The sequence below is a fragment of the Trichosurus vulpecula genome, chromosome 3, assembly GCF_011100635.1.
Source record: "Trichosurus vulpecula isolate mTriVul1 chromosome 3, mTriVul1.pri, whole genome shotgun sequence".
Lineage (NCBI taxonomy): Eukaryota > Metazoa > Chordata > Mammalia > Diprotodontia > Phalangeridae > Trichosurus > Trichosurus vulpecula.
In genome coordinates this window covers 301,347,163-301,371,206 of record NC_050575.1, presented here as the reverse complement: position 1 = coordinate 301,371,206, position 24,044 = coordinate 301,347,163, and the positions used below count along the sequence as shown (strand labels likewise).

Sequence of the window (24,044 nt, the reverse complement as noted above, 5' to 3'; positions counted from 1 at the left end):
ATACACAAATACGTATGTCTATATATATGTGTCTGTATACAAATATATACACACACACATACACATATATACACACACATCTATGATAAATTGGGGCAGTTAGGTGGTGTAGTGGATAGAACGTCAGGAAGGCGAGTTAAAATTCAGCCTCAGACACTTACTAGCTGTGTGACCCTGGGCAAGTCACTTAACTCTGTCTGTTTATAAAATGAGCTGGAGAAGGAAATGGCAAACCCCTCCAGTATCTTTGCCAAGAAACCCCCAGTCGGGGCCACGAAGACTTGGACACAACTGAAAATGACTGAACACCAACAACAACATATGATATACTGGAGATAATCATCATAGGGAAGGCAACTAGCCTCAAGGGGGTTCAAGAGAGAATTCTTGCAGAAAGGTGGGATTTTAGCTAGAACTTGAAGGAAGCTGGAGAAGCCCACAGGGGGAGATAAGAAGGGAGAGCATGCCAGGCATGGGGCACAGTGGGCAAAAATGCCTAGATTCAGATGGCATTACACAGATATAAAAAATCCCCATTAAAATTCATCCATACCACATGCGGACCCCAACTTCTGCACTCTCAAACTAAGACAACACAAATATAATGCATTTTTAAGTGAAACAAAAAAGAATTCCAACCAGCAGTATTTCAGGGGTCATTTTTATTATAAATTTAATATGGCTGATTAATGAAAAAAATCACAATGAAGTACCAATAAAATGTCTGTCAATATCAAAAATTTAGCAGCATCTCAATAATTCCTATACATTAGTTAAGCTTTCTCCCTCCCTCACACTTACAAAAAAACAACAGCTGAAGGACCGGAGTAGGGTCCTGGCATTGTTAGCTCCTGTCCTCCAATGACATGTACTAAGCCGATGGACTTTCTGATCAGCGACCGTTTTGGCTAAAATCCAAACCAGACTTTCCTCCTTTCATTGTAACTGAATAGTTCCACGATGTCCCATCACAGAATATGTAACACCTATTTCAAAGTCTGTGACTGGAGTTTCTTTGATGAACTTATAGGGGTAGAGAGAAGGGTGGGAGGGGCCATTTGAAGTGCACACCTGATATTGCACCATTTTATCACATTTCCTTAAAATTTTATGTTCTCTCTAATAAACCACAGAACTCTAGAACACTCGAGAGCTTCCTGATATGTGGTATTCAGGCAGAGAGGGGAGGGGAGAGAAGGGAAGGTAGCGAGATCATCTATGCTACATGGGAATGATGGGTCCAGCAGTCATAACAAACTACTCTGGGGCCAGTTCAAACATGATTGGTCTTGCCACATCCTGATTTAATAGTGGAAACAAGGAAGAAGGAGATAAATAGAGTGTGAAAATGTAATACTGGCAAAATACTCCCCTACTTCTTTGGTACTTTCTAAAACTTTCTGATCCGAAATGTATAAGGGAAATGCACCATTAAAAAGTTAACAGTTTTAAGTATTTACAAAAGCAATTACAATATATTACACAAGAATCAATACAGTATATGGACAAATTATTCATGAAAGCACTTGTGAACTTTTGTTCCAGTATCATTTCCATAGCACAGAGACCATTACAGACCCACATACAGTGTTTTCAAATTTGTGTTATATAGCCTGTACCTCATTTATCTTACACACGGGAAAAAAGAAGCATTTCCCAATCTACAATTGCCTTTAAAAGGCTTTTAAAAACCGCCACTGAAATAATTATATACAGATTTATTGGATAATTCTAGGCAATTCTCTCCACCCCAACTCTGAATATATTTGCAGTAGTAGTGCTTCCTACTCTATGTATATAGTATATATTTAATATATAAGTAACGGCATCACATGTTATATCACCAATTGAGCACACGTTTTTATAGACAGTAGTTAAGTTAGATGATGGAAGCTGGGATCCTGCCGCTCGGGTGGACAGTGTAGTGAGTGGGGTCACTGTCTGTACTCTGGGATACGGCGAAGCTGGTGGCTTAGAGCGAGCATGTATGTGCGTGCTGTAGACGTGTGCACCACGTGTGTGCCAGGAAGAGCCAGTCACACCGTGTCACACCCATACACACATTGGACTATCCCTTTATTGATGTATGTATTTATCTCTTGGTGCCCCTTCACACGTACGGCAGGATGCCATACATTAAGATGGCCATCACTGCGGCGCTGAACAAACCAGCCACCGGGACCGTCACAAACCAGGCCACAAAGATGTTCCGGAAGAGATGCCAGTCGACGGCCTTTCGTGAACGGATCCAGCCCACTGCTACCACGGAGCCAACCTGGAGGGATTTGAGCATTTACAAGTGAAAACGTGGTCTGGCAGAGCAAGAAAAGGGTTTTACAATCAACTAATGCCAGCTTGCTGATACCATGGCTGAATGGAGAGATGACCAAGTCCCAGGACAACTAGTGAAATTATCCCTTCAGCTTCCTAGTGCCCACGTCTCTGAGTTGGGCATCAGTCAACAGTCCTGTCTGCCTTCTACCCACTGTTTGGACCCAGGGGAGTTTAAATAACTAAGTGTTTCCTATTATAGAGTAAATTCAATTTGAAAACCAAAGAAAACATCTTTGCTCTAAGTCCTAATAGGTCTGATGAAGTGTGTCCCCCTCCCCACCCCCGCCCCCAGGACACTGCCCATTGTAACATCTGCATGGAGAGGCAAGCATACTATTTACTTCTCAAGTCCCTTCAGTATATTTGGTTACAATTCTGAAGCAAAAAAGACACTCATTAACACGTTATATAAGGCATAACTGCCAATTTCTGCATCTCCTACTAGAGACACATGGACATAATAAACCCCCAAATGCCTTGGCTATCTTCTAAACACCTGTTCCTGATTTTCTAGTGGTTTAGGGTTTTTAAAAATTTTTAAAAGCAGACTTTGCTTCAGGGTCTCTGGCCACATTCATAAAATGGGAAAAAAATGAAATGATTAAAAAGGAATGTCATTGAAGACTACAACCACCCATGACCTAGAGCGGGTCTCAACATTCAAAGACAGCCCCAGATGACAGGCTACCTGAATGGCACCGTGGCACCCTCGGGATGCCTCCCTAAGAAGGCCTGGGCCCTGCTGATCACCCAAATCAAAATGAGCGCTGGTAAAGGCATACTAGCCAATTGTCTGGATGATCAGACTCGGAATAAGAAGGGTGCCGGCATCTGAAGACGAGATGTACCTAAATGAAGGGCAACACTTAAGAATTTTATCCTGGAAGCAAGTGACGGAGATATCCATGGTCCACTAAAAGACAGCCACACCCGTGTGCTATCCTCTCTGCTTTTGCACGTCTCCAGCCAGGGGGCTGTCCCACAAAGGCCATGACTTTGGAAGACAGAGGCCAAGGGTTTTTGATGACTGAACTGTCTCCTTCACCTTCAGTTTCCTTACCTGTAAAATGTGGACAGTAAGATTTGCCTACCTCCTAGGATTGTCGTGAGGATGCCACGCTTAGGATTTAGAAATCCCATCATCGATAACTAATTTTCATAATGGTGACCCTGACGCTGCAGGGTCTCAAGGGCTGCCTCCATCAAACATTCCCTCGGTCAGTATCCTGTTAGCGTTAGCATCATAGACTTAGAGACGGAAGGTCAGTGGAGGTCATCTAGCCCAGCCACCCCATTTGGCAGATGAGGAAACTGAGATGTAGAGATGTTAGGAGACTGCCCACGGTCACACAGATACTGTGGGGCAGAGCTGGGACTCTGGCTCCAGCAGCCTTTCCACTGCACCTCATGAATGTCATACGCATGATAGCTCTGATGACTGAGATCCTGATGAAGGAGAATAACCTATTCTTGGACTGCTGGCTGTTTTTAAGTTGTGACCCCAACCGGGGGTTTTCTTGGCAGAGATACTGGAGTGGTTTGCCATTTCCTTCTTTAGATCGTTGGACAGAGGAGGAAACTAAGGCACACAGGGTGAAGTGACCTGCCCAGGGTCGCACAGTGAGTAAGTGTCTGAGGCCAGATTTTAACTCAGGAAATGATTCTTCCTGACTCCAGGCCTGGTACTCTATTCCCTGCCTATCTTTGGACTATAGCAGAGATTATGGTAATTTTTTTTCTATAGAACATACTTCCCATTTGTGAAGAATAAATAGGTTCGAGAGGTCCCTGCCAGTATAATGCTTTCAGTTTTTCAGATGCAAACAGTAGAAAGCCACAGCTAGGCAGGAATGGGAAAGGGAAGACGTTGGGGATAGGAGGCAGCCTAAATCAGTAGGGTTTCCTGCATATGTTCCATATTGACTGTTCTCTCTAGTAAATGAGAAATCACATTTTACCCCCAATCAGGAAGTTATAAAGGGATAAGCAAAGAGAACGAGGTCTCTACCTGGGCGTAGAAATCACAACAGTAATTTTTCCCCTAATCAAAACTCAAATATTTTCCATTTGTCTGCCTGGCTTGCCCAGTTTCTGGGTTAATTTGAATGTGCTTCCTCGGCAAACCCCAACAGGAGGGGAAAAGAACCTCAGCTAATTAGTGAACTGAGAAAATTCTAACCGTGGCTTTTAAAATTCCCTTTGCCCAGCAAACAACTCTTTTGCAGCAACACTAATTCTTCTGCTAGCTCTGGTCTATGTGAGAGGTGGGATTCTCTGCAACCACCTGGTGAATCTTGAAGAGGCAGCACTGGGGAGCAGAGAGAGAGAAGGGGGAGCCTCAGGGGCAGAAGAGCTGGGATCCAGGGTTGCTTCTGACACACCAGCTGTGCTTCCCTGGCTAAGGGAGATCTGTGTCTGCACTGGAAAAGGGAATTTCCAGTATAGGAAATGCAGGTCTGGGTCAGGAGTAGGGAACCTGTGGCCATTTGGATTCAGTCAAAGGGCCACACTTGAGGACCTAGAGGACCACATGTGGCCTCAAGGCCATAGGTTCCCCACCCCTAGTCTGGGCACCCCCCCAAAAGGGAGGCATGGAGTTCAGTGGAGGGAGTGCTGGACATGGTCAGGAAGACTAGAGTCTAATTCCTGCCCCAGAAACTTCTTGGTTGTGTGACCCTGGGCAAGTCATCAAACCTCCTTCCCCTTCATCTGTAAAATGAATACAGTCACAGAGCCTACCTCCCAGGGTGATTGAGATGAAATGGGCTCATGAATATAAAGTGCTTTGCAAATTGGAAAGTATTCTATAAATACTAGTAAGTTCACTATTATTATTTTTATGAAGAAAATCTCTGCAACTCTGGGGAAGTGGTTTAACCTCTATGTGCCTCAGGCAAGTCAGAGAGGATTTATCCGCTAAGTCACAGTACAAGGTCATTCAAAATGGAAAACCAAACCAAACAGCTACCAATCACCCTCCGTTTCAATCACCCAGGCCAGCTGTCTGGAGCTGAGACTACTCCAGCCGAGGGGTTCTTTGGGTTGTTTTTTACCCTCTAAACGATCCACGCTAAAGGAGACAAGAGTGTGAATGATAAGAACTCCCAGAGTGCTTCAGGGTTTACAAAATACTTTCTTTACACAACTGTCAGATGAGAAATACAAACAGTGGATGATCCAAAGTCTGCACCTCTGGGAAGTAAAAAGACTACTGGATTGCTTCTGAATTTGTATCAAAGAGCTCACAAATACTTCCTACAGTCAGTAGTCGTGACCATATATCCCAAGTCGGCTGTCTAAAGTATGCTGCAGGAAAGGATCATTAGCAAATAAGTGACCTTTGCTTTGGAGCACATTTCTATTTTCAAAGCTAACTGCCTGTTTGAGGATTTTTGTTTCGCTTTGATCAGAGTTATCGTTAAACCGAAGTGTCTGATGGCCTTAGCTCCCTGGTAATGAAATGTGTAACTTTAAAAATGTAAATATACTTGGGAGAGGTACTGAAAGGAAGCCAGAAGACAAGGGTTCAAGTCCTGCCCGTTAGACTGTAAACTCCTTGAGGGCAGGAAACGTCTTTTGCCACTTTTTGTAACCCTAGACCTTAGTGCAGTAGCTGGCACACAGGAGGGGCTTAATAAATGTTTACTGATTGACTGCCTCTGCCACTAACTAAAGTGTGACCACGGGCAAGTCCCCTCACCCCCATTCTACGTCTTAGTTTCCCGACCAGTAAAAACTGGAGGGCTGTACTAGATGACCTTCTAAGCTGCCTGTGTGGGAGAAGCCGTGGTCATTTACTCGTGGCAGCTAGGAAGCTCTCGCAGACACAGCTATGTTGAGGAAGAGAACACACTTAGTGACCTGGCTGGTGGACTGGACATGGGGTAAGGATTGTTGTGAAGTACGGCTGAGGTAGTGTGTGAGAAGTGCAAGTAAACCTTAAACCACCATGTAAAAGTCCATTCAAACGATTTCTATTTTTACTGTCATTTTTTCCCTAAGAGTATTTTCCTTTGCTGCACATTATGTCATCTGTAAAGCAGGGAGAAGCGGCCCCGATATTTAGAGGAGTTGGCATCCTGGGGGTCTGTTCTTTTTTAGCAATCCAGTCCTTGATTTTCTGTGGTAAAGGAGAAGAGTGTGCTTAAATGAAATACCGACTATTCTAAAAGCTTGCTTTCGTTCTTCACTGCAATTTTCTGTCTGCAAATCTTAACCTCCTAGTCCCGCTTGCATCAACCACATTCTAAAGTGATGCTCCAATGGGATAAGGTATGTGAAGGGCTTTGTAGACTTTCAAATGCTCTAAGGTGTCAGCTAGTAATAAAGATAAGCACAGTGACAAAAGTGATAGGGAATTACTGACAACTAGCTAGGGATATGGATAATACCCTCCCACCCTGTTTTAAGGTCTGCCTGGTGCCTTGCCATGTGTGGTAGGTAGTAGATGCCCACCCCATTTGCATGTTTCTGCTTTACCAATGCCAGTGCTGAATCTCCAGGGAGGGGGAGACTTAACCTAAGTCACACAGCTAGTCAGTGTCTAGGCCAGGCCCTGAACCCAGGCACCGGGACTTCCAACTGTTAGGTTCCTTCCCCTCTACCATGTCTGTTGTCTTCTCAAACAACGTGCATTGAACTGATGTATGATTTTACAGCGTGCCATCAGAAACAGCTGACTGCCTTGGGACTCATGACTCTCTTTCCATAGGGCCTGATTCTTCAACCCATCCCACGCTGTCACATATTTCAGCCCACGTATTCCACTCAGGGATCTAGGCATGCAGAAGAAATATGTGGTGGATGACAATCTGACTTAGTGAGTGACTGGAGAGTGTGAATCTGAGCCGGAAGCTCTGACTCACAGCATATTTTATAAGGCAGAATTCTTTCTCATTCAAAGGTAAGGATGTTACTCACTCACCATCCAGAAATGTCTCTGGACCTTTTTTCTTTTTTGGAAAAGGGGATGGTAGATCTGCTTTCTATATTTCCTTGCCCACAAATGGTGCCAAGAGAAGATGACTCCTCCTCCTTTCCTTCCAACCCCATCCTTGGCAGTGCCCAAAATGAAAGCTCTTGGGTCACACCTAGGAACACTGCTGCTTTTTTATTGCAGTAGCATTCTGACTACATGATGAATTTTTCTCATAGGCCTCCTTTGAACTAGATTAAGAAATCTTTGGGAGATACTTGAGAAATTTGGGAGCACTCACATTACCGGTAATAATTAAGAAATAAATCATAAAGCAAATAATGCCTCTCTTTCTAAATTTTGATATTATACGCAGGGTTAGTAACACTAAGACATGAGTTTGTCTTTGAAGGCTGCTTCATTTCATTGTTCCCCCTGGGACTGTCTTGCACTCCAGCCTCTGTCTTTGTCCCCACTCCAATCTTCCCCATAGGGATGTACAAGTTCCCCAGGCGTGGGCTTTTGCAGGATCTCACTCTCCCTTAATTTGACACTCCTCATCTTTGTACGTGTTTTGTATAGATCCATGCGGGGGAGGTGACAGGGGATCTCCTCACTCCCACCCCAATCTGGTGGATGGGGCACCTCCCATGGAGCTGGGCATGCAGGTGTTCTGATTCTAATGAACACATAGACACACGTAATATCTCTATAGGCATGGTGTCTCTCCATTAGAATATGAACTCCATGAGGTAAAGTAATGTTTCTTTTCTGTTTTTGTATTCCCAGGGAAGAGCACTTAGTAGGTGTTTAGTAAATGTTTGAATGATAAAATTTAAACTAAAATTTTCCTTTCCAGATTCTGTTTCCTCAGGGCTTATGTTCGTTAATCAGATTATTCCTCCTAGGTGACAGAATGTCTTAACCCACACTACTAATGGTAGGCATTTCAGGAACAACAAAAGGCTAATATGAAAAATAAATATCTGGTCTCCAGGAACAGTTCTCTGGTGTGTAGGGGTGGGTCAATGATGCTTTAGCACTTAAAAAAAAGAAAAATCTGTGATTCCATCAAAGTGAGTACTCCATGACCTACTGAGTTTTCCCCCACAAATTTCTCTGGCCAAAAAAATTCATGACCTATTGGCCAATCTTCTGCTGACTTTTCTCCCTACGCTGGTCACTGGTTGGCAGGCACATAGTCCATCAATGGGGCCACCCTGAAAGCCTTTCTAGCTTGGTAGACTTGGCAGAGCTTCTGACATCTTGGCAGAAGTAGGCAGGCTTACCTCCAGCAGAACAGGAGTTTAGGGGAGGGGCCTACAGGGTGAGTTAATTATAATGGAAAGTTTCAGAAGCAAAGAGAATTGCTTCTTTATTGAAGCCTGAATCCCTAATTAGATTTCCTAGGCACCCCTCTCCCATCATTTATGTACTAATATTAATCTAACATTCATATTCTTTTAGTTCTGGAGTTCTTATCTTGTGTCACAGACACCCTTTTGGCAGTCAGTCTGATGAAATCTGTGTACCTCTTCTCAAATCGAAATTTTTAAATGCACAAAACACATATAGTTGCAAAGAAAACCAATTACACTGCATTTATAAAAATGCATTTATCAAAAACTAATTCTCTTTAAAAAAAGTCATAGGCTCCAGATGATTCCGAGACAACAACTACTTCCCAAAATATCCTTTGTCTCTGACATGCTTACAGTTGAGGAAATGCTGAGATGTTTATCTAGGTAAAGAGGAATTGGCATCTGACATACTGACAATGTTTGAAAGATACTTTAAAATAAAAATTGCTTATGCACTTGTTATTGGTTATCCCAAATCCAACTGAGGTCTGAGGTTTGTAAATCTCAGGACAAATTCTTTATATTAAACCTAAACATATTGTTCTAGCATAAATACATTGCTAATAGCTCCTTTTCATTACCATCTAAGTTCACTGATTGACTTGTAGAAAATTCTATTTTAAGACAAAATATTGGGGTTTGTTATTCATACGTAGGTTGTACTTTTTAGTTTCCAAGTAGTTTACATTCGGGATACTGGTGGTATCAGCAAGACTGACATTACTTATCATTAAATCCTATTGTAGGATTTAATTATTATATTAAAAACAACGTAACAAGTTAGTTTGTTAATAAACATTCTGATGAATGAAAAGTTAGAAAAGCAGTTAGCAAGCTAGAGAAACTAAAGAAATAATCCGCAATATTTCTTCAAGAAAATTCTTTAGTTGCTTTGAGACAGTTTGATTTCTTTAGGATTGCTCCTCATGTAGCGTCCATGCTCATTCACAAGCAAAGAATATTTCCCTCCTCTCCAACCCAAGGTAAAAACAGTATTTTTTAGGAAAGGAATTTAGCTGGTAACATGCACTTCTGACACTCATTAAGATGTAATCTTTAAAAGCCCAACAGTTATTTGCGACCCACAAGCGGCTTGGAGAGGCCACCCTTTCCTTAACTCTCTGCGTGAGCCTGGCTGTGGCGCTGCCTTGGGCCTCACTTCCCTCATCTGTAAAGACCAGAAGGCCTCAGAGGTGCTTTCTAGGTCCTGCGGTCCTACAGTGGTAAGAGCTGAAAAACGTTGACTTCTGATGACGGGGACAGAATGACTCGCCCTAGGGGGTATTTCTTAAAAGTCACTCTCTGCCCCGCGTGAAGCTAGGGAGCAATCTCCGTACTTCATGGTGAAAAAAAATCCTTTCCCTATTGCTGCTGCATCTTTGGGTCCGAGGTTAGTCTTAAATATCAGCGGTGACCCATTCAGATGCTTCCCTCAGCAACGCCGTGCAATTTTCCTAGAACATCGCCACCAGTACATTCTCTTTAGAGACAGCCCGTAGCATCTGTGGGTGAATTCAGAAGCATCTAGGAAAATCGGGGAGTGCTTTTTAATTTGTGGAGCCTGAATAATAACGGTGGGCATTTCTGGATGCATCCCAATGTGTGTGGCAGTTTTTCTGCAACCTCTCCATTAATCTACTATGACAGAAATTATCCTCTGCATTCTTTTGAATAAGATGCTCAACCCCTTCTGGGCAAATAGAGATGATGGAGCGCGGTTATCATTGCCCCGCTTTCCTACAGAAGAGGAGACCGAGGTTCAGGGAGCGTGTCTTGCCCAGAGTCATAAGGATAGTGCTAGTGCCAGATTTTGAACCCAGGACGGCTGACTCCAAGACCAATGCTCTTTCCACTACCCCACACTGCTGGAGGTCAACTTCATGACTAACTTGTAAACTGGAAGTGACCATGAGACGCGGCGGTCCCTCTGAGGGCTGCCTAAGGAAAGCAAACTGAAACAACTGTTGATTTTCATTTCATTTGGATGGTTGGTTTTAGCTCGATTTCCTCTCTCAACTCCCAATACCTTGCAGTGAGTGGAGCTGATTGGAATGCCCCCATTTGAGGCTAATAGCACAGTTAACGCACTCATTACTTCAATGCAAAATCCACTGTGGAGACAATGAAAGAGAAAGAAGAGAAAGGACAAATGGAGAATCTGCAGCAGAGATTTGATGCGGGGAAGCCCTTGCCATGCGTGCATGCATCAAGGAAGCGGAGATGTCCCAGCCGCTGAGCCCGGGACCAAGCTCGAGCGGCACGGCCCGGGAAAGGCTGCACCGTCCGCTTCCGAGTGTTCTAGAAAACACAGGCTCCTCTTGATCGGAGGGAGCCAACATCAGCAAAGCCGGGCGGGCGCCTGTTTCGAAAAGAGCCACTCGCGGTGCACCAAGCTACGTATAGGCACCAGCTTTCCCCACCTTCCCTTCGCCACTCGAAACTGACCCTGGCAGCCCGAGGACTGAAGTCCAGTGGGACCCCCCGCCTGGACTGCAGTCACTCGGCAGAGGCGTACCTTGCAGTGCGTAGTACTGACAGGAAGTCCAACATTGGAAGCTATCACAACTGTGAACGCCGAAGCCAACTCAATAGTGAATCCACTGCAGGGGGCATAAGAAAACACTGCACAGTCATTCTTTGTATCAGTCCTGAGTGACACCGGGCAGGGTGCCAGTCTTACCAGAACACTCTTTGGTTCAACTGTTTACCGCTGACTGTCCCAGAATCACATTGACAGAACAAGGGACTGCTGGATGGAAACAACGGACACTCATAAATCCGCATTAGCGTGTGTGCAGCTTCCGATCTATCCTTTCTACTCTTAAAACCACGCATGCATCGGAGCGCACTGTTAGAAGCCAGGGGAGTGTGACAAACATAAATAAGGGAGACACTCTCAACTTTTGGAGGAGTCTCGGTGCTCACTTTATAGATCTGTACTTATTAGGAAATCAGTGGACTCCTCAGCTCACAGGGGTTTCTGTAAACCAGATCTCTATCAGGACCTTTATTAAAATTACCAAGGGAAAAGAAATTTATAATTAGAAATAAAAGGAAAATGACAACCCATCACATGGTCAACATTCACTCATCCGCTGATTCATCGGTTTGTAAACAGTCATCATACTAGGTGCTGAGTCACTCACACCGATAACCGGGCACTCACCTAGATGGGGTGATTGGAGTGAGGTCTTTCCCCATCGTCTGGATAACTCTTCTCCCCCAAACCCAGAGACCTGCACAAATTCCAACTCCTCCATAGAACAGCAACCAGACTGGAGTAGCCGCTTCTTGTAGTACCCCACCTTGTTGGTAAATAAGCCAGAGAGCTACCAGAGGGCCAATTGCATTACTAGGAGGGAAAAAAACAATCATCATACATTCAAGTCATAGGGTGCCTACTTCTCCAAGCTCCTTTCCTAGTCCTACGGTTCGCTTTCTAGTGTTTCAGGCTTGTCTAAATGATACTCAAAGAAGGCAAACTAGTTATACAAGAGGTCATTTTGTTTTAAGGAAACTATAGGCACAGAAACTAAGAAATGACACAAGCCACCAAGTCCTGATATTCTTCCTTCACAATGTCTCTTACAGCCTTCCCTTCCTTCCTACTCCCACTGCCACCACCCAAATTTAGGTCTTAGCACCTACGGCCATTGATTCTTAACCAGACTCTCTGCTTCTCAGTTTCTTTGTCCTCACACTAAAGCTGCCCACCACAGGAGGTTAATGTTCTTTCGCCATCAATTGCTCCCCACAGGATAAAGTCTAGCACCTCGGCCTTCCCATCCGGTGTCTCTGACTAGCTTTCTTTCTCACCACTCTCTCCTACGCGCCCCTCCCCTGGAACCTCCACGCCTCTGCTCACTGCCATCCGGGGCCCCTTTCCTGCATCCCTCAGCATCTCTGGCTTCCTGCAAAGTTCCTTTCAGGTGCCTCCTCCTGTACCTCCTCTCCCACCCCCACTGCCTCTCCCTCTTCATTTATCCTGCTTTTGCTCTTCTATGTGTGCACGGCGCTCCTCCAGGGAGCTCTTGGAGGGGAGGAATATTTGATTTCTAGCCTCAGGGTCAAGTTCGGGGCCTGGACTCAAGAACCTCCACTGAGCTGAACTGAACTAGAGAATCTGAACCCAGACATCCACGCTCTGTTTTTAGTCCTGTCTTTCCGCTTATGACCGGAAGCTCGGAAGGAAGAGCCCGGACGCCGTGCAGTCAGGCAGGCTCCGGTCAGGCCTGGGGATGGGTGGGCATGCCCCCTCTCACCCTCACCTCACGTCGTTGCCTCCATGTGCGAAGGAGCCAAAGCAGGCGGTGAGGACCTGCAGGAAATGGAAGAGAAGGTGCACTTCGGATGTGTCCTTCTCCTCCTTCTCCTCCTCACCGGGGTCCTCGAGGGGCTGGTTGGGGTCAGCCAGCTCCGAGGCCAGCCTCATCTCCACGCCGCCTTCTTCGGCCTCTATCTCAGCCTCGGCTACCGCGTTGCAGTAGCTGGAGTAGCTGTCGTAGCGCAGCCTCTTCTTGGAATAGGTCACGGCGTCGCTCACCAGCTTCTCGCTGTCCTCCGGTGCGGAGGACGAGTCGGCAGAGGCCTTGAAGGCCGAGTGCACCGGCATCCCACAGATGGCCGCCGTATAGCACGTGTAGCTGTTGTTACGGCGAAGCAGCTTGTAATTACTCTCCTGCAAGGGCTTCTCATCAGGCCCCCTGTCAAGATGGATTTTGTGCAGCAAGTCTTTATAGAGCCCTGAGTCTTTGTGCACGGTGTGGTACACGTGTCCGTCGCTTCTCATCTGGCCGTCAAAACCGAAAGTGCCATTGGACACGGGGGACTTCACGGAACCGTGGGTCATGGAAAGGGCCCTTCCTGGAAGGGGTAAAGAAGAACTCTCATTTCGTGCCAAATATACACCCCAGGAACTTTTAAACTGCAAAAGCATGAAAAAATTATGTTTTTAAAGGTATGTCAAGTTCCCTTTAAAAAAAAAAAAGGAACCTTCAGGAATCACTGCAGCGTGACCACAGACTAAAGGGGATGGGAATAAGCTGGTAGGTTTGCTGGAACTTTATATCCATGGGAAGAAACCTCGCGGGTTTACAGGATCCCAGGGAAATGCTGGTTCCGCTTCTGTGTCCATGGATCTTGACCCACTGATCACGACCTCTACCCTGCTTCCCCATTTTGATGCCTGGATTTTCTCCCCTTCTGACTTTGCTGCTCGTCCCACCCCATTTACCTATGCAGTTTTACTTAGATGAGGAGTACCCTTCCAGAGATATTCCAGTCCTCAGTCTCCCCCACTGTCTTGGGGATCCCTGTGAGGCTAAATTTGACGGCTTTCATTCATTCGGATCTTGAGTTCTTCTTGCTTCCTTACCCACATTTTGAGCATTTACCCTCAGGCATCTGACACACGTTTTACCGCTGGATCTTGTTTCCTCTGAGTTTCTGGGCCCTCTATCCCTCCTCTCCTTTTTACACTGCAGCTGCTCTCTCAGGTATTTAGCTGGGTGGATATATATAAGCAATTTTCTCCCTTACCCTTCCTTTTCAGTTTAAAAGCCTTTTGACTAGACTTGTCTAGGCAAATGCATTTTTCACCAGCCCTTGTTAGATGTACTCTGTATTTAGCCATGGGTCCTTCATCCTTTTTTTTTTTTTTTTAAGCTATGGCCCAGGTGTTATGTGTTACTGAAAAGTCTGATCACCACAGTGAAAGGAGATACTTTTGTCGGGTCTATGTGATTCAGACATTTTACATTCTTTGGGTCAAATTAGTTCTTGACTCCCTCAGTCCTAAGATAGTAACTCTGGGAAGCTGCCCTTCAGACACCCTTCAGCAGGGCCCATGAGGACCTTGGGAGTTGGGTCCTTGCCCATTATCCCCAGAGATATTTGGGAAGAGAGTGGTTCTGGCCCTTCACTAGGCGTGATGTTATTTGTCCACTTCGCACCTCTAAGTACTGAATTGAAGCCAGCAAAAGGTTCACAATGTTTAGTTGTACGGAGGAGGTAAGAGAGAAACAATATGGCAGGAAATTTCCCTTCATCATGGAAAAGTGAGGATATTGGACATAGCACCTTAAATTGGTGGTTTATGCGTCAATATTCTGATGGCTGTAGCATGATCTGACTGATGTGGGTACTCCTTTCACAGATACAGAGAGCCGCCTCACATACTGAGGCAGTCAGTGGCATTTCTAGAAGTGGCAGGCACCCAACCAGAACGAGCACACTCTGCCCTCTGCTCTTTTGCTAAGCTCTCCCTCTGCTAGGCAGGGGCTACCTGGATCTAATTTATGCCTCTGGAGAAAATAAAAGAGGACACTGGTAAGGGCTGTCTCTTCTGTTCAGAAGGTACCTTGCTGTGGTTCTAGCCACACTCTCTATACATACTTATTGTGCAAAAACAGTCCCGAATGAGTCACCCCTGCAAATGAAGAAAATACACACGGCCAAAGTGGGTGTCGGTGTAAGTGTACACTGCGCGGCATCATGGAAGTCTTTGATAGCCCGACTGACACAGAGCCTTTGGAAGCATATCCTTTCTGTGTTAAGAGCACCCCAAACATACCCTGGCCACAGTCCTGCCCCTCTGCTTGCTGGCCTGGTCTCCTGAGGATTCTGCAGCCTCTAGAGTTTGGCAGGATGGTGAACTTTAGGGAAACCATCGACAGCACCAATGTAATATCACCATTGTATAGAAAGCCCTGCTTCACTTCTTACCATAGGGCACTCGTGAGTGGCTTCCATTTACTGTGCCTTCTGACACTCCAGGGGTCTCGGGGGCCGAGCCAGTGAGGGGGACGGTGATGTCATCGTTAGTCTTGGCCCCGGGGAGCTCCTTAAATACCGGGGACTCTGCTTCTTGGATTTTATGGAGACTTTCATTAGATATTCTTGACAAGGCACCCTCTTTCTTTAATTTGCCTAAAGAGAACACAGTTAAAACTGTAACTTATCCCTTCATTAAGCAAAAAGATCGTTATAAATAGAAGTAATAGTTAGCACTGACAGATACAGCTTTAAAATCGGCAAAATTTCTTACATACATTATTTCATTTGAGCCTCACAACAACTCTGTGAGGCAGGTGCAGTTGTTATCCCCACTTTACAGATGAAGAAACTAAGACTGAGAAAAATAAAGTGACTTGCCCGGGGTCAAAGAGTTAGTAAAGTGTCACTGAGTAAAAGCTGAGTAAAATCCAGCTCTTCCTAACTCCAAGTCCAGTGAGCTGGATATCCACTATGCCAAGTTGCCTTTAGCCAGAAAATGATTCTGACTAGTGCTTAAATGTAATTTTGTTTTTAAATAATATTTTATTTTTTCCCAATTACACATAAAGATATCTTTAAACATTCATTTTTTTTTAAAAATGATGAGTTCTAAATTTTCTACCTCCCTTCTTTAGCTCTGAGACAGTAATTTGGTATGGGTCATATACGTGTAATCGTGCGAAATACTTAAATGTAATTTTTTAAAAAGCTCAGTAGTGTCCACACCACAACATGTTTAAGATATGTTTTAAACTGGAGTATATTTAGTACCTCCTTTGGAAACCAAGAAAATGTTAGCTGTATCTAGACAGGGAAAGTGAAATGCAGAGTTGAAGACAATTTTACACACACACACACACACACACACACACACACACACACACACCCACCCATGATTTACATCTGAAAACTTTGCTAACTGAGGGGAAAAAAGGGGGTTTAAGAACTCAATTATTCAAACTGGTGCTCTAATTACACTGAACTGACTGATCTGATAACTATCACTGAAATGATTACTCTTTACTGCCACACATTGATGCGCATCTGTCTCCATAGCTGTTCAGATGGAGCTCAATAAACCGTTAGTCTAATTTGTGTGCGTGTGTGTGCATAGGCTCCGAATTCACTGAAAATGTGTCACTCCTTTTCCTTAAGGCAAACACGGAAATGCTTTTTAACTTTTATAAATTTTTTCATAATTTAAAAGGTAATAATTTATATTATTACCAATATATTTATAATCTAGCTGAGAAGACAAAACTTACTTATACACATAGAACAATTAAAGAACAGTAAAATAAAGGCACAACAAAGTACCAATGTGTGTAGCAGAGCCAGTAAGTACAACTGGAGAAAGGAAAGTGAGAATGACAAGGGATACCGAGTCAGGAAGAATCAGGGTGAGGATGGAGTAAGCATGTGGTATGTTTTATATGTATCTTTCCTATCACTTAACAAAAAGTATTAGAATGTGCCTTCCATTCTCTCCATTATATAACTGAGAGTTAAGTATAACTCAAGAGTACGGAACTGGGAGCTTTTTGGCAATCAAAATACATAGGACCTTACCTGCTATCTTCCTCTTCATCCATGGACAAACGACCAGCCACACAAAAACAGCAAATACCATAGCAACGCCAAATGAAATGAGAGCTATTGCCCACATTGGAAGAACCAAACCTAGTACTGAGAGATTAAAAAAAAAACAACATAACATTTAATGTATTTTTCTCAATTGAGCACACATAATAATCATATTAATATTTATACATTTTGGATTTAACTCAAATATTTATTAAACTTCTATGTGCAAAACACCATGTTAGGCACTGAGGGGGAGCATGGTGTAATATAAAGGGCACAAGGCTAGAAGTTAACAGATAATCTGGGATCTACTCTGGTTCTGATATGAGCCAGCTGTGGGACCTCAGGCAAAGTAGTATAATTTTCTGCACTTTGGTTTACTGTTTTGTAAAATGAGGCTTGATTTGATGATCTGTAAGGTCCCTTTCAACTCTTAAGTCCTGTGAGAGAGCCAGAGATAAACAACACACTTGCTGTCAAGGAGTTTACAAGCTAGTCAAGTAGAAAAGATGTATACACAAATAATTACAATTAAAAATATAATAAAGTAAATGCAGAAAAATGGTACAATGTGGAACAGGAGCTCCAAGAAGGAAGAAAAAGTACAACCAGTTGGGGCATCAGGGAAGGCTTAACAGGCACTTCAGCAGAGCTTTAAAGAATGTAGGATTTCAGTAGGTGAAGATGATGGACAGCAGTAAGCCTGGAAGAGGAGACAGCCTCAATACTGGCATGCAGAAAAGGAGGCAGAAGCCATGTTTGGGAAACAGTGGGTGGTCCAGTTTGGCTAAAGCATTAAGTAAGTGAAGCATTAATTTTATGATGGAGAACAGTGTGAGAGCAGGCTGAGAAGGGAGGCTTTAGTCAGAGTACAGCGGGCAATGGATGGCAGGCCAATGAACCTGGACCTCATGAACTGCGCTGTGCAGCATGACACGATCAGATCTGCCCATCAGGAAGATGACTCTGGCAGTGCTGTGTAGGACGGACTGGAGAACAGAAAGAACTACAGGGAGGGAGACCAGCTGGGAAGCTACAACAGCAGTCTGGCTGGAAGGGAATAAGATGCCTGCCTAGAATGGTCATATGGACAATGAGGGGACAGAGGCAAGAGAGGAGTCAAAGATGCCACAAAAATTTAAAGTATGATTAGGAGAGAGTGTCATTGACAGTAATAAGGCAGCTATTTGTATTATTAACAATAATATTAACAGTATTACTAACAGTAATAGGGCAGCTAACAGTAAATGGACAGATAGGTGGTGCTATGGATAGAGCACTGGACCTGGAGTCGAGAAAACCCAAATTCAAATCTAGACTGAGACCCTTCTTAGCTATGTGACTCTGGTGAAGTCACTTAGCTGCTATGTGCTTCTGTATCCCCATTTATAAAATGGGGATAATAATATAACCTATCTCCCAAGGTTGTTGTGAGGCCTAAATGAAATAATATTTGTAAAGCCCAGAGCCTGACACATAGTAATAAATGATAAATATTATTTTACTTATTTATATTATTTAAATTAATTAATTCTCATAACAGAGAAGCTGGGTAAAGGAACAATTTTTTTTCTGGGCATGGTAACAGTTAATTTTGGGAATTATGAAGAGTGGTTGAATTTGGCATACAGATGGAGATGTACAGCAGGTAAATGAAAATACAGAAAAAACTCATAAGGTCAGAGGTGGAGGGACAAATCTCATTTTCACCTATAAGGAATTATAGCTGCCAATGCAAACGTATATACTGCAGCTCAGGGGGAGAATACAGACAAAGAGAAGAGGGGGTTAAGGACTGTCTATACATTCTAGTAGAGAGAAAGCAGATGGAGAACCAACAAAGGAGCAGGAAAGAGGGGTAAGAAGAGAACCATCAGAGGGTGGCTTCAAGGAAGGAGGAAGGGAGGGACTAATGCTGTTAAATGGCAGAGGTGAGTCAAGAGGATAAGCACAAAAGGCCACTGGATTACCAACAAAGCACAGAAGCAAAGAGAAATTCCATTTAAAATAACTGCATATAATATAAAGTACTTGAGAATCTACCTGCTAAGACAAACCAAGGAACCTATATGAACACAATTACAAAAAACTTTTCACACAAATAAAGTCAGATCTAAACAACTGGAAAAATATTAATTGCTCATGGGTAGGTGGAGCCAATATAATAAAATGACAGTTATACCTAACTTAATTTACTTATTCAGTGCCATACCAAACTACCAAAAAAATTTTACAGAGCTAGGAAAAAATCATAACAAAATTCATCTGAAAGAACAAAAAGTCAAGATTGTCAAAGTAATTAATGAAAACAAGCATGAAAGAAGGTGGCCCAGTCATACCAGATCTCAAACTGTATTATAAAGTGGTAATCATCAAAACTATATGGTTCTGGCTAAGAAAGAGAGCAGTAGATCAGTGGAATAGTTACACAAGACCCAGTAATTAATGACCACAGTAATTGAGTGTTTCATAAACCCGAAGACAAAGACAAAGCTTTTGGGATAAGAACTCACTATTTGACAAAAACTGCTAGGAAAACGGGAAAACTGCATGGCAGAAACTAGATATAGACCAACATCTTATACCATACGCCAAGATAAATCAATATAAGTACATGATTCAAATATAAAGGACAAATTAGGAGGGCAAGGAATAGTTTACTTGTCAGATCTATGGAAAAGGGAAGAATTTATGACCAATTAAGAGATAGAGAGTATTACTAAATGTAAAATGGGCAATTTTGACTATATTAAATTTTGAAAGTTTTATATAAACAAAACCAATACAACCAAGATTAGAAGGAAAGCAGAAAGCTAGGAAAGAATTTTTACAGCAAGTATCTCTGATAAAAGTGTCATTTCTCAAATGTATAGAGAACTGAGTCAAATTTATAAGAATACAAGTCATTTACCAATTGACAAATTGTCAAAGGATATGAACAGGCAGTTTTCAGATGAAGAAATCAAAGTGAAAAAAATGCTCTAACTACTGATTGGAGAAATGCATATTAAAACAACTCTGAAGTACTACTTCACACCTATCGGTTAATATGACAGAAAAGGAAAAGAATAAATGTTAGAGGGGATATGGGAAAATTGGGACACTAATGCACTGCTGGTAGAGTTGTGAACAGATTCAACCATTCTTTTTTTTGGGGGGGTGAGGCAATTTGGGGTTAAGTGACCCAAGATCACACAGCTAGTAAGTGCCAACTGTGTGAGGCCAAATTTGAACTCAGTTCCTCCTAACTCCAGGGCCGGTACTTTATCCACTGTACCACCAACCGCCTCAATCTAACCATTCTTCAGAATAATTTGGAACTATGCCCAAAGGGCTACAAAACTGTGCATACCCTTTGATCCAGCAATACTCAGTTTGTATCCCAAAGAGATTTTTAAAAAAGGAGAAAGGACCTATTTGTACAAAAAATACTTACAGTAACTCTTTTAGTGGTAGCAAATAATTGGAAATTGAGATGACTCTCAATTGGGGAAAGGCTGAATAAGTTGTGGTATATGATTGTGATGGAATATTATCATGCTATAAAAAATGATGAGCAAGACACTTTCAAAAAAAACTGGGAAAACTTATATGAACTGATGCAAAGTGAAATGAACAGAACCATGAGAACATTGTACACAGTAATAACAATACTACACAGTAAAGAACTGCGAATGACTTAGTAATCTCAGCAATACAACAATCCCAGACAATTCCAAAGGACTCAAGATGAAAAATGCTGTCTACCTCCAGAGAAAGAACTGATGGAGGGAGTCTCAATGCAGATAGAAGCATACTATTTTTCACTTCCTGTATTTTTTTGTGTTTTTTTTTTCCCCTTTGGGTCTGTCTTCTTTCTCAACATGACTAATATGGTAATATGTTTTGCATGACTGAACATGTATAACCTATATCAAATTGCTCACTGTCTTAGGGAAGGGGGGAGGTGGGGAAGAGAGAAAATTTGAACTCAGAATTTTAAAAAATGAATGTTAAAAATTCTTTACATATAACCAGGGAAAAAAATAAAATATTGCAAAAGAAAAAGAAAAAGGAAAGGCCATTGGAGTTGACCCTTTGTTCAGAGGCCACTGGCAACCTTAGAGAAAATAGTTTCAGTACAGTGTGGGGAAAGGAGCCAGACTGCCAGGGGTTGAGTGAGTTGTAAGAAGTGTAAAAAGTGAATGAATGCAGATTGCCCTTTCAAGAAGTTTGGCAGAGAAAAGGAGAAGTGAGAGGAGATGCTAGCTCAATTTAACAGAGCAAGGTCAAGGGAAGGGTTGTGAATTTTTTAGGATTGAGCGTATTTGTAGGCAGAGGAAAAAAGGTCTCAGTGAATCTGGGAAATCTCTGAATTTATGATTAGACAAATGTAATTACAAGATGAGTCAGTCAATCTCCCCACAAGGTCAATAAAGCTGAGGTCTGGAATACCATACACGTCCAAACTACTGCGGCCTCCTCTGGCTTCTCAGCATTCAGTAGTACCGGTAAATGTACATGGCAGACATTCTGACCACACAGACAAATCTCATTTTTTTAAACAAGAGAAGAAACAAAGAGGTTTTTTAAGGACAATGGATTTCATAATTCTCCTTGCCTTTGAAACATTAGCTGTTTATGGAATCAGAATATGGAGAAACTCTTTTTAACTAAATCCAATAATGCATATTAAGGCAGAAGCATGTTAACCAATCAAAAGAATGGCAATGGATCCTGTTTGTGAAGTGCACAATTTCCTAGCCATGTATGCACTTATCAGGGTTCATGATTCTAGATTATGTGTCATTATGTATGTTTCAAGCATTCAGAGATACAGCTTCTTTAAAGCGCATTCACAGAACGAGCCCTGCTCATCTTTAATAGTGTTTAATCTCAGTTGAAATGACTTGATTCAGTTGGTAGACAGTACAATTAGATTTTGTCATATTGTGAGGCAAATTTGTCCATACAAACTATTCTTTTTCTCATTTCAACTGACAGCATTTATTAAGCATCTACTCTGTACAAAATGTAGGAGGTTAATAACCAATATTTGTATAGCAGGTTAAAGTTTGCAAAATGCTTTACAACCACTGAGGAGCTGATAGTCTAATGGGGAGACAGGACCAACATAAATGAGAATACAAAAGAATACATCTACAGAAGCCTTTGAATACAAGCATATATTAATAGCTAAATGCAAATTCTGAGAGGATGCTACTTTTGATTATAGGCATTTCCTCCTCCACCCTACTCTGACTTTCCAACAGGAGTGTGCTGGATACCAAAGAATTTTACTAGAAGTTAAAAGATGGGAATGGGCAATGCTGAAGGAGTTGAGGGGAGCACAGGTACACTGGTACATATTTGGTAGAACTGTCAATCAGTACAACTATTTTGGAAAGTAACTTGGAATTATGCAAATCAAGTGACTAAAATGTTCATACTCTTCCAACCCATGGATTCCACGCTGAGCTTATACCCAAAGCGTCACTGATAAGAACAAAGTTCCCTAGCACACCAAAATATTTATAGCAACACTTTTTGTGATAGAAAAGAATTGGAAACAAAGGAGATGCTCATTGATTGGGAAATGAATGTAATGGCATGTAAATATAAATTTCTCACTGTGTTGTAAGAAATGATAGATGTGATGAATACAGAAAAACACAGATATATATATATATATATATATATGTACTGATAGAGAGTGGGTAAGCAGAGCCAACAAAACAATCTACACAATGATGATGCCAACATAAATAGAAAGAACCACCACACACCAAAAAAATAAAAAATGAATGTTCCAAAATGATACAGAACAAGTCTGACTCAAAAGAGGCATGAGAAGGCACTCCAACCCTACCTCTTTGCAAGGGTGGAAGATTCGCAAATGCTGCACAGAGCACACTTTCAGACTTTTTGGGATGTGTTTTATGTTATGCTGACCCTCCCCCCTTTTTTTGTTTAAAAAATACTATTTCTTATATAAGAAGGCTCTTTGGGAGGCAGAAGAGAAAAACAGGAGGTCTGGAGAAAACTATGTTGACGTGAAGAATAAAAGACATTAATAAAAACTTCTTTTAAAAAGGGGAAGGAGAATTTTTACCACTTGTGGTCACCAACACTGGAAGTTAGTAAGCCTGGTTTAAAGTCTAGTTTGGAGTATGTTGGGGGGAAGAGAGGACCTGAATAACCAAGTCAGTCAAAGAGCGTAAGGGAAGCTGACCAGGTAAAGCAATAGGAATCTGAAGGTCACATTCTCAGGGAGCAAAACTCAGCAAACTCCCTCACTGCCCTCATCTTAAAATTTTGTCCTTAGCCCAGTGAAGCAGGTTCCAAAAAAGTAAAGAGACTAAGAGTGAAGATCTCTCAAACTGGAAGGAAGTGTCCTTTCCCTACTTTGTTTATAGGAATCAAGAAGGAGAACCAGGTAACTAAATAATTAGGGTAGGAGCCTGGAGAGTAGAGAAATTAAGAGAAAAAAGATAAAGAGATAATGAATAAACCCTAGGAAAAGCAGGGACAAGTAATCAAGTGGGTGCCTAGAATAGGTAGATAGAATACTAATAAGCAGAAAGAGAAAAGGGTCTATAAAGACCAAGTAATTTAGTAATTAACAATCATACCCTAAGAATATAAGTAATTTTAAAAGCTATCATTAAGAAAAATAAACTGCCTATTTGCTTGTTTGGAGCTTTAAATTATACAAACTCATTGAAATAAAGTTTTGTGGATACAGAATTATTAAGAAGAAAAATGTGAACAGAGAACCTAATATAAATCCAGAACAAAATTTGTTTCTCAAATTTTAAGGTTGTTTTATATGCCAACAAATCTCTAATAAAAACACTTTGCATGGGAGTGACTTTCTCATGAAGATCTGTAGTTGTTTCCAAGTGATTGTATCACAGCACTCTGGGAGAGCTATATATAGGTATGCTATAAATACCACAAGTCCTATAAAAGCTATAGAGGCATTACTATGATTTATGGATAAATAAAGTAGGGCATAACCTTAGCTTCTTGAGATAAACCAGCCAAATGAATGACTGCCAGGAACAAACTCTGAGAATTCAAGATTCCAGTTCAGA

At 42.3% G+C, this 24,044-nt stretch overlaps 1 protein-coding gene across 6 annotated transcripts in view; it reads right to left on the bottom strand.

The window, feature by feature from the left end:
- Positions 1-643: 643 nt before the first annotated feature.
- SLC20A2 (solute carrier family 20 member 2) overlaps positions 644-24,044 on the bottom strand; it is a 118,983-nt gene continuing 95,582 nt past the window's right edge. For 3 of the 6 annotated variants that reach the window (XM_036749308.1, XM_036749306.1, XM_036749307.1), the window contains exons 7-12: positions 16,954-17,070; positions 15,334-15,537; positions 12,879-13,473; positions 11,777-11,962; positions 11,126-11,210; positions 644-2,275 (exon numbers count right to left, since the gene is read on the bottom strand). In XM_036749308.1, coding sequence (XP_036605203.1) covers positions 2,111-2,275; positions 11,126-11,210; positions 11,777-11,962; positions 12,879-13,473; positions 15,334-15,537; positions 16,954-17,070 — 1,352 coding nt within the window. In that variant the 3' untranslated portion in view covers positions 644-2,110. The remainder of the gene's footprint in view (positions 2,276-11,125; positions 11,211-11,776; positions 11,963-12,878; positions 13,474-15,333; positions 15,538-16,953; positions 17,071-24,044) is intronic. The other 3 variants (XM_036749309.1, XM_036749310.1, XM_036749305.1) reach the window with 2 other exon arrangements.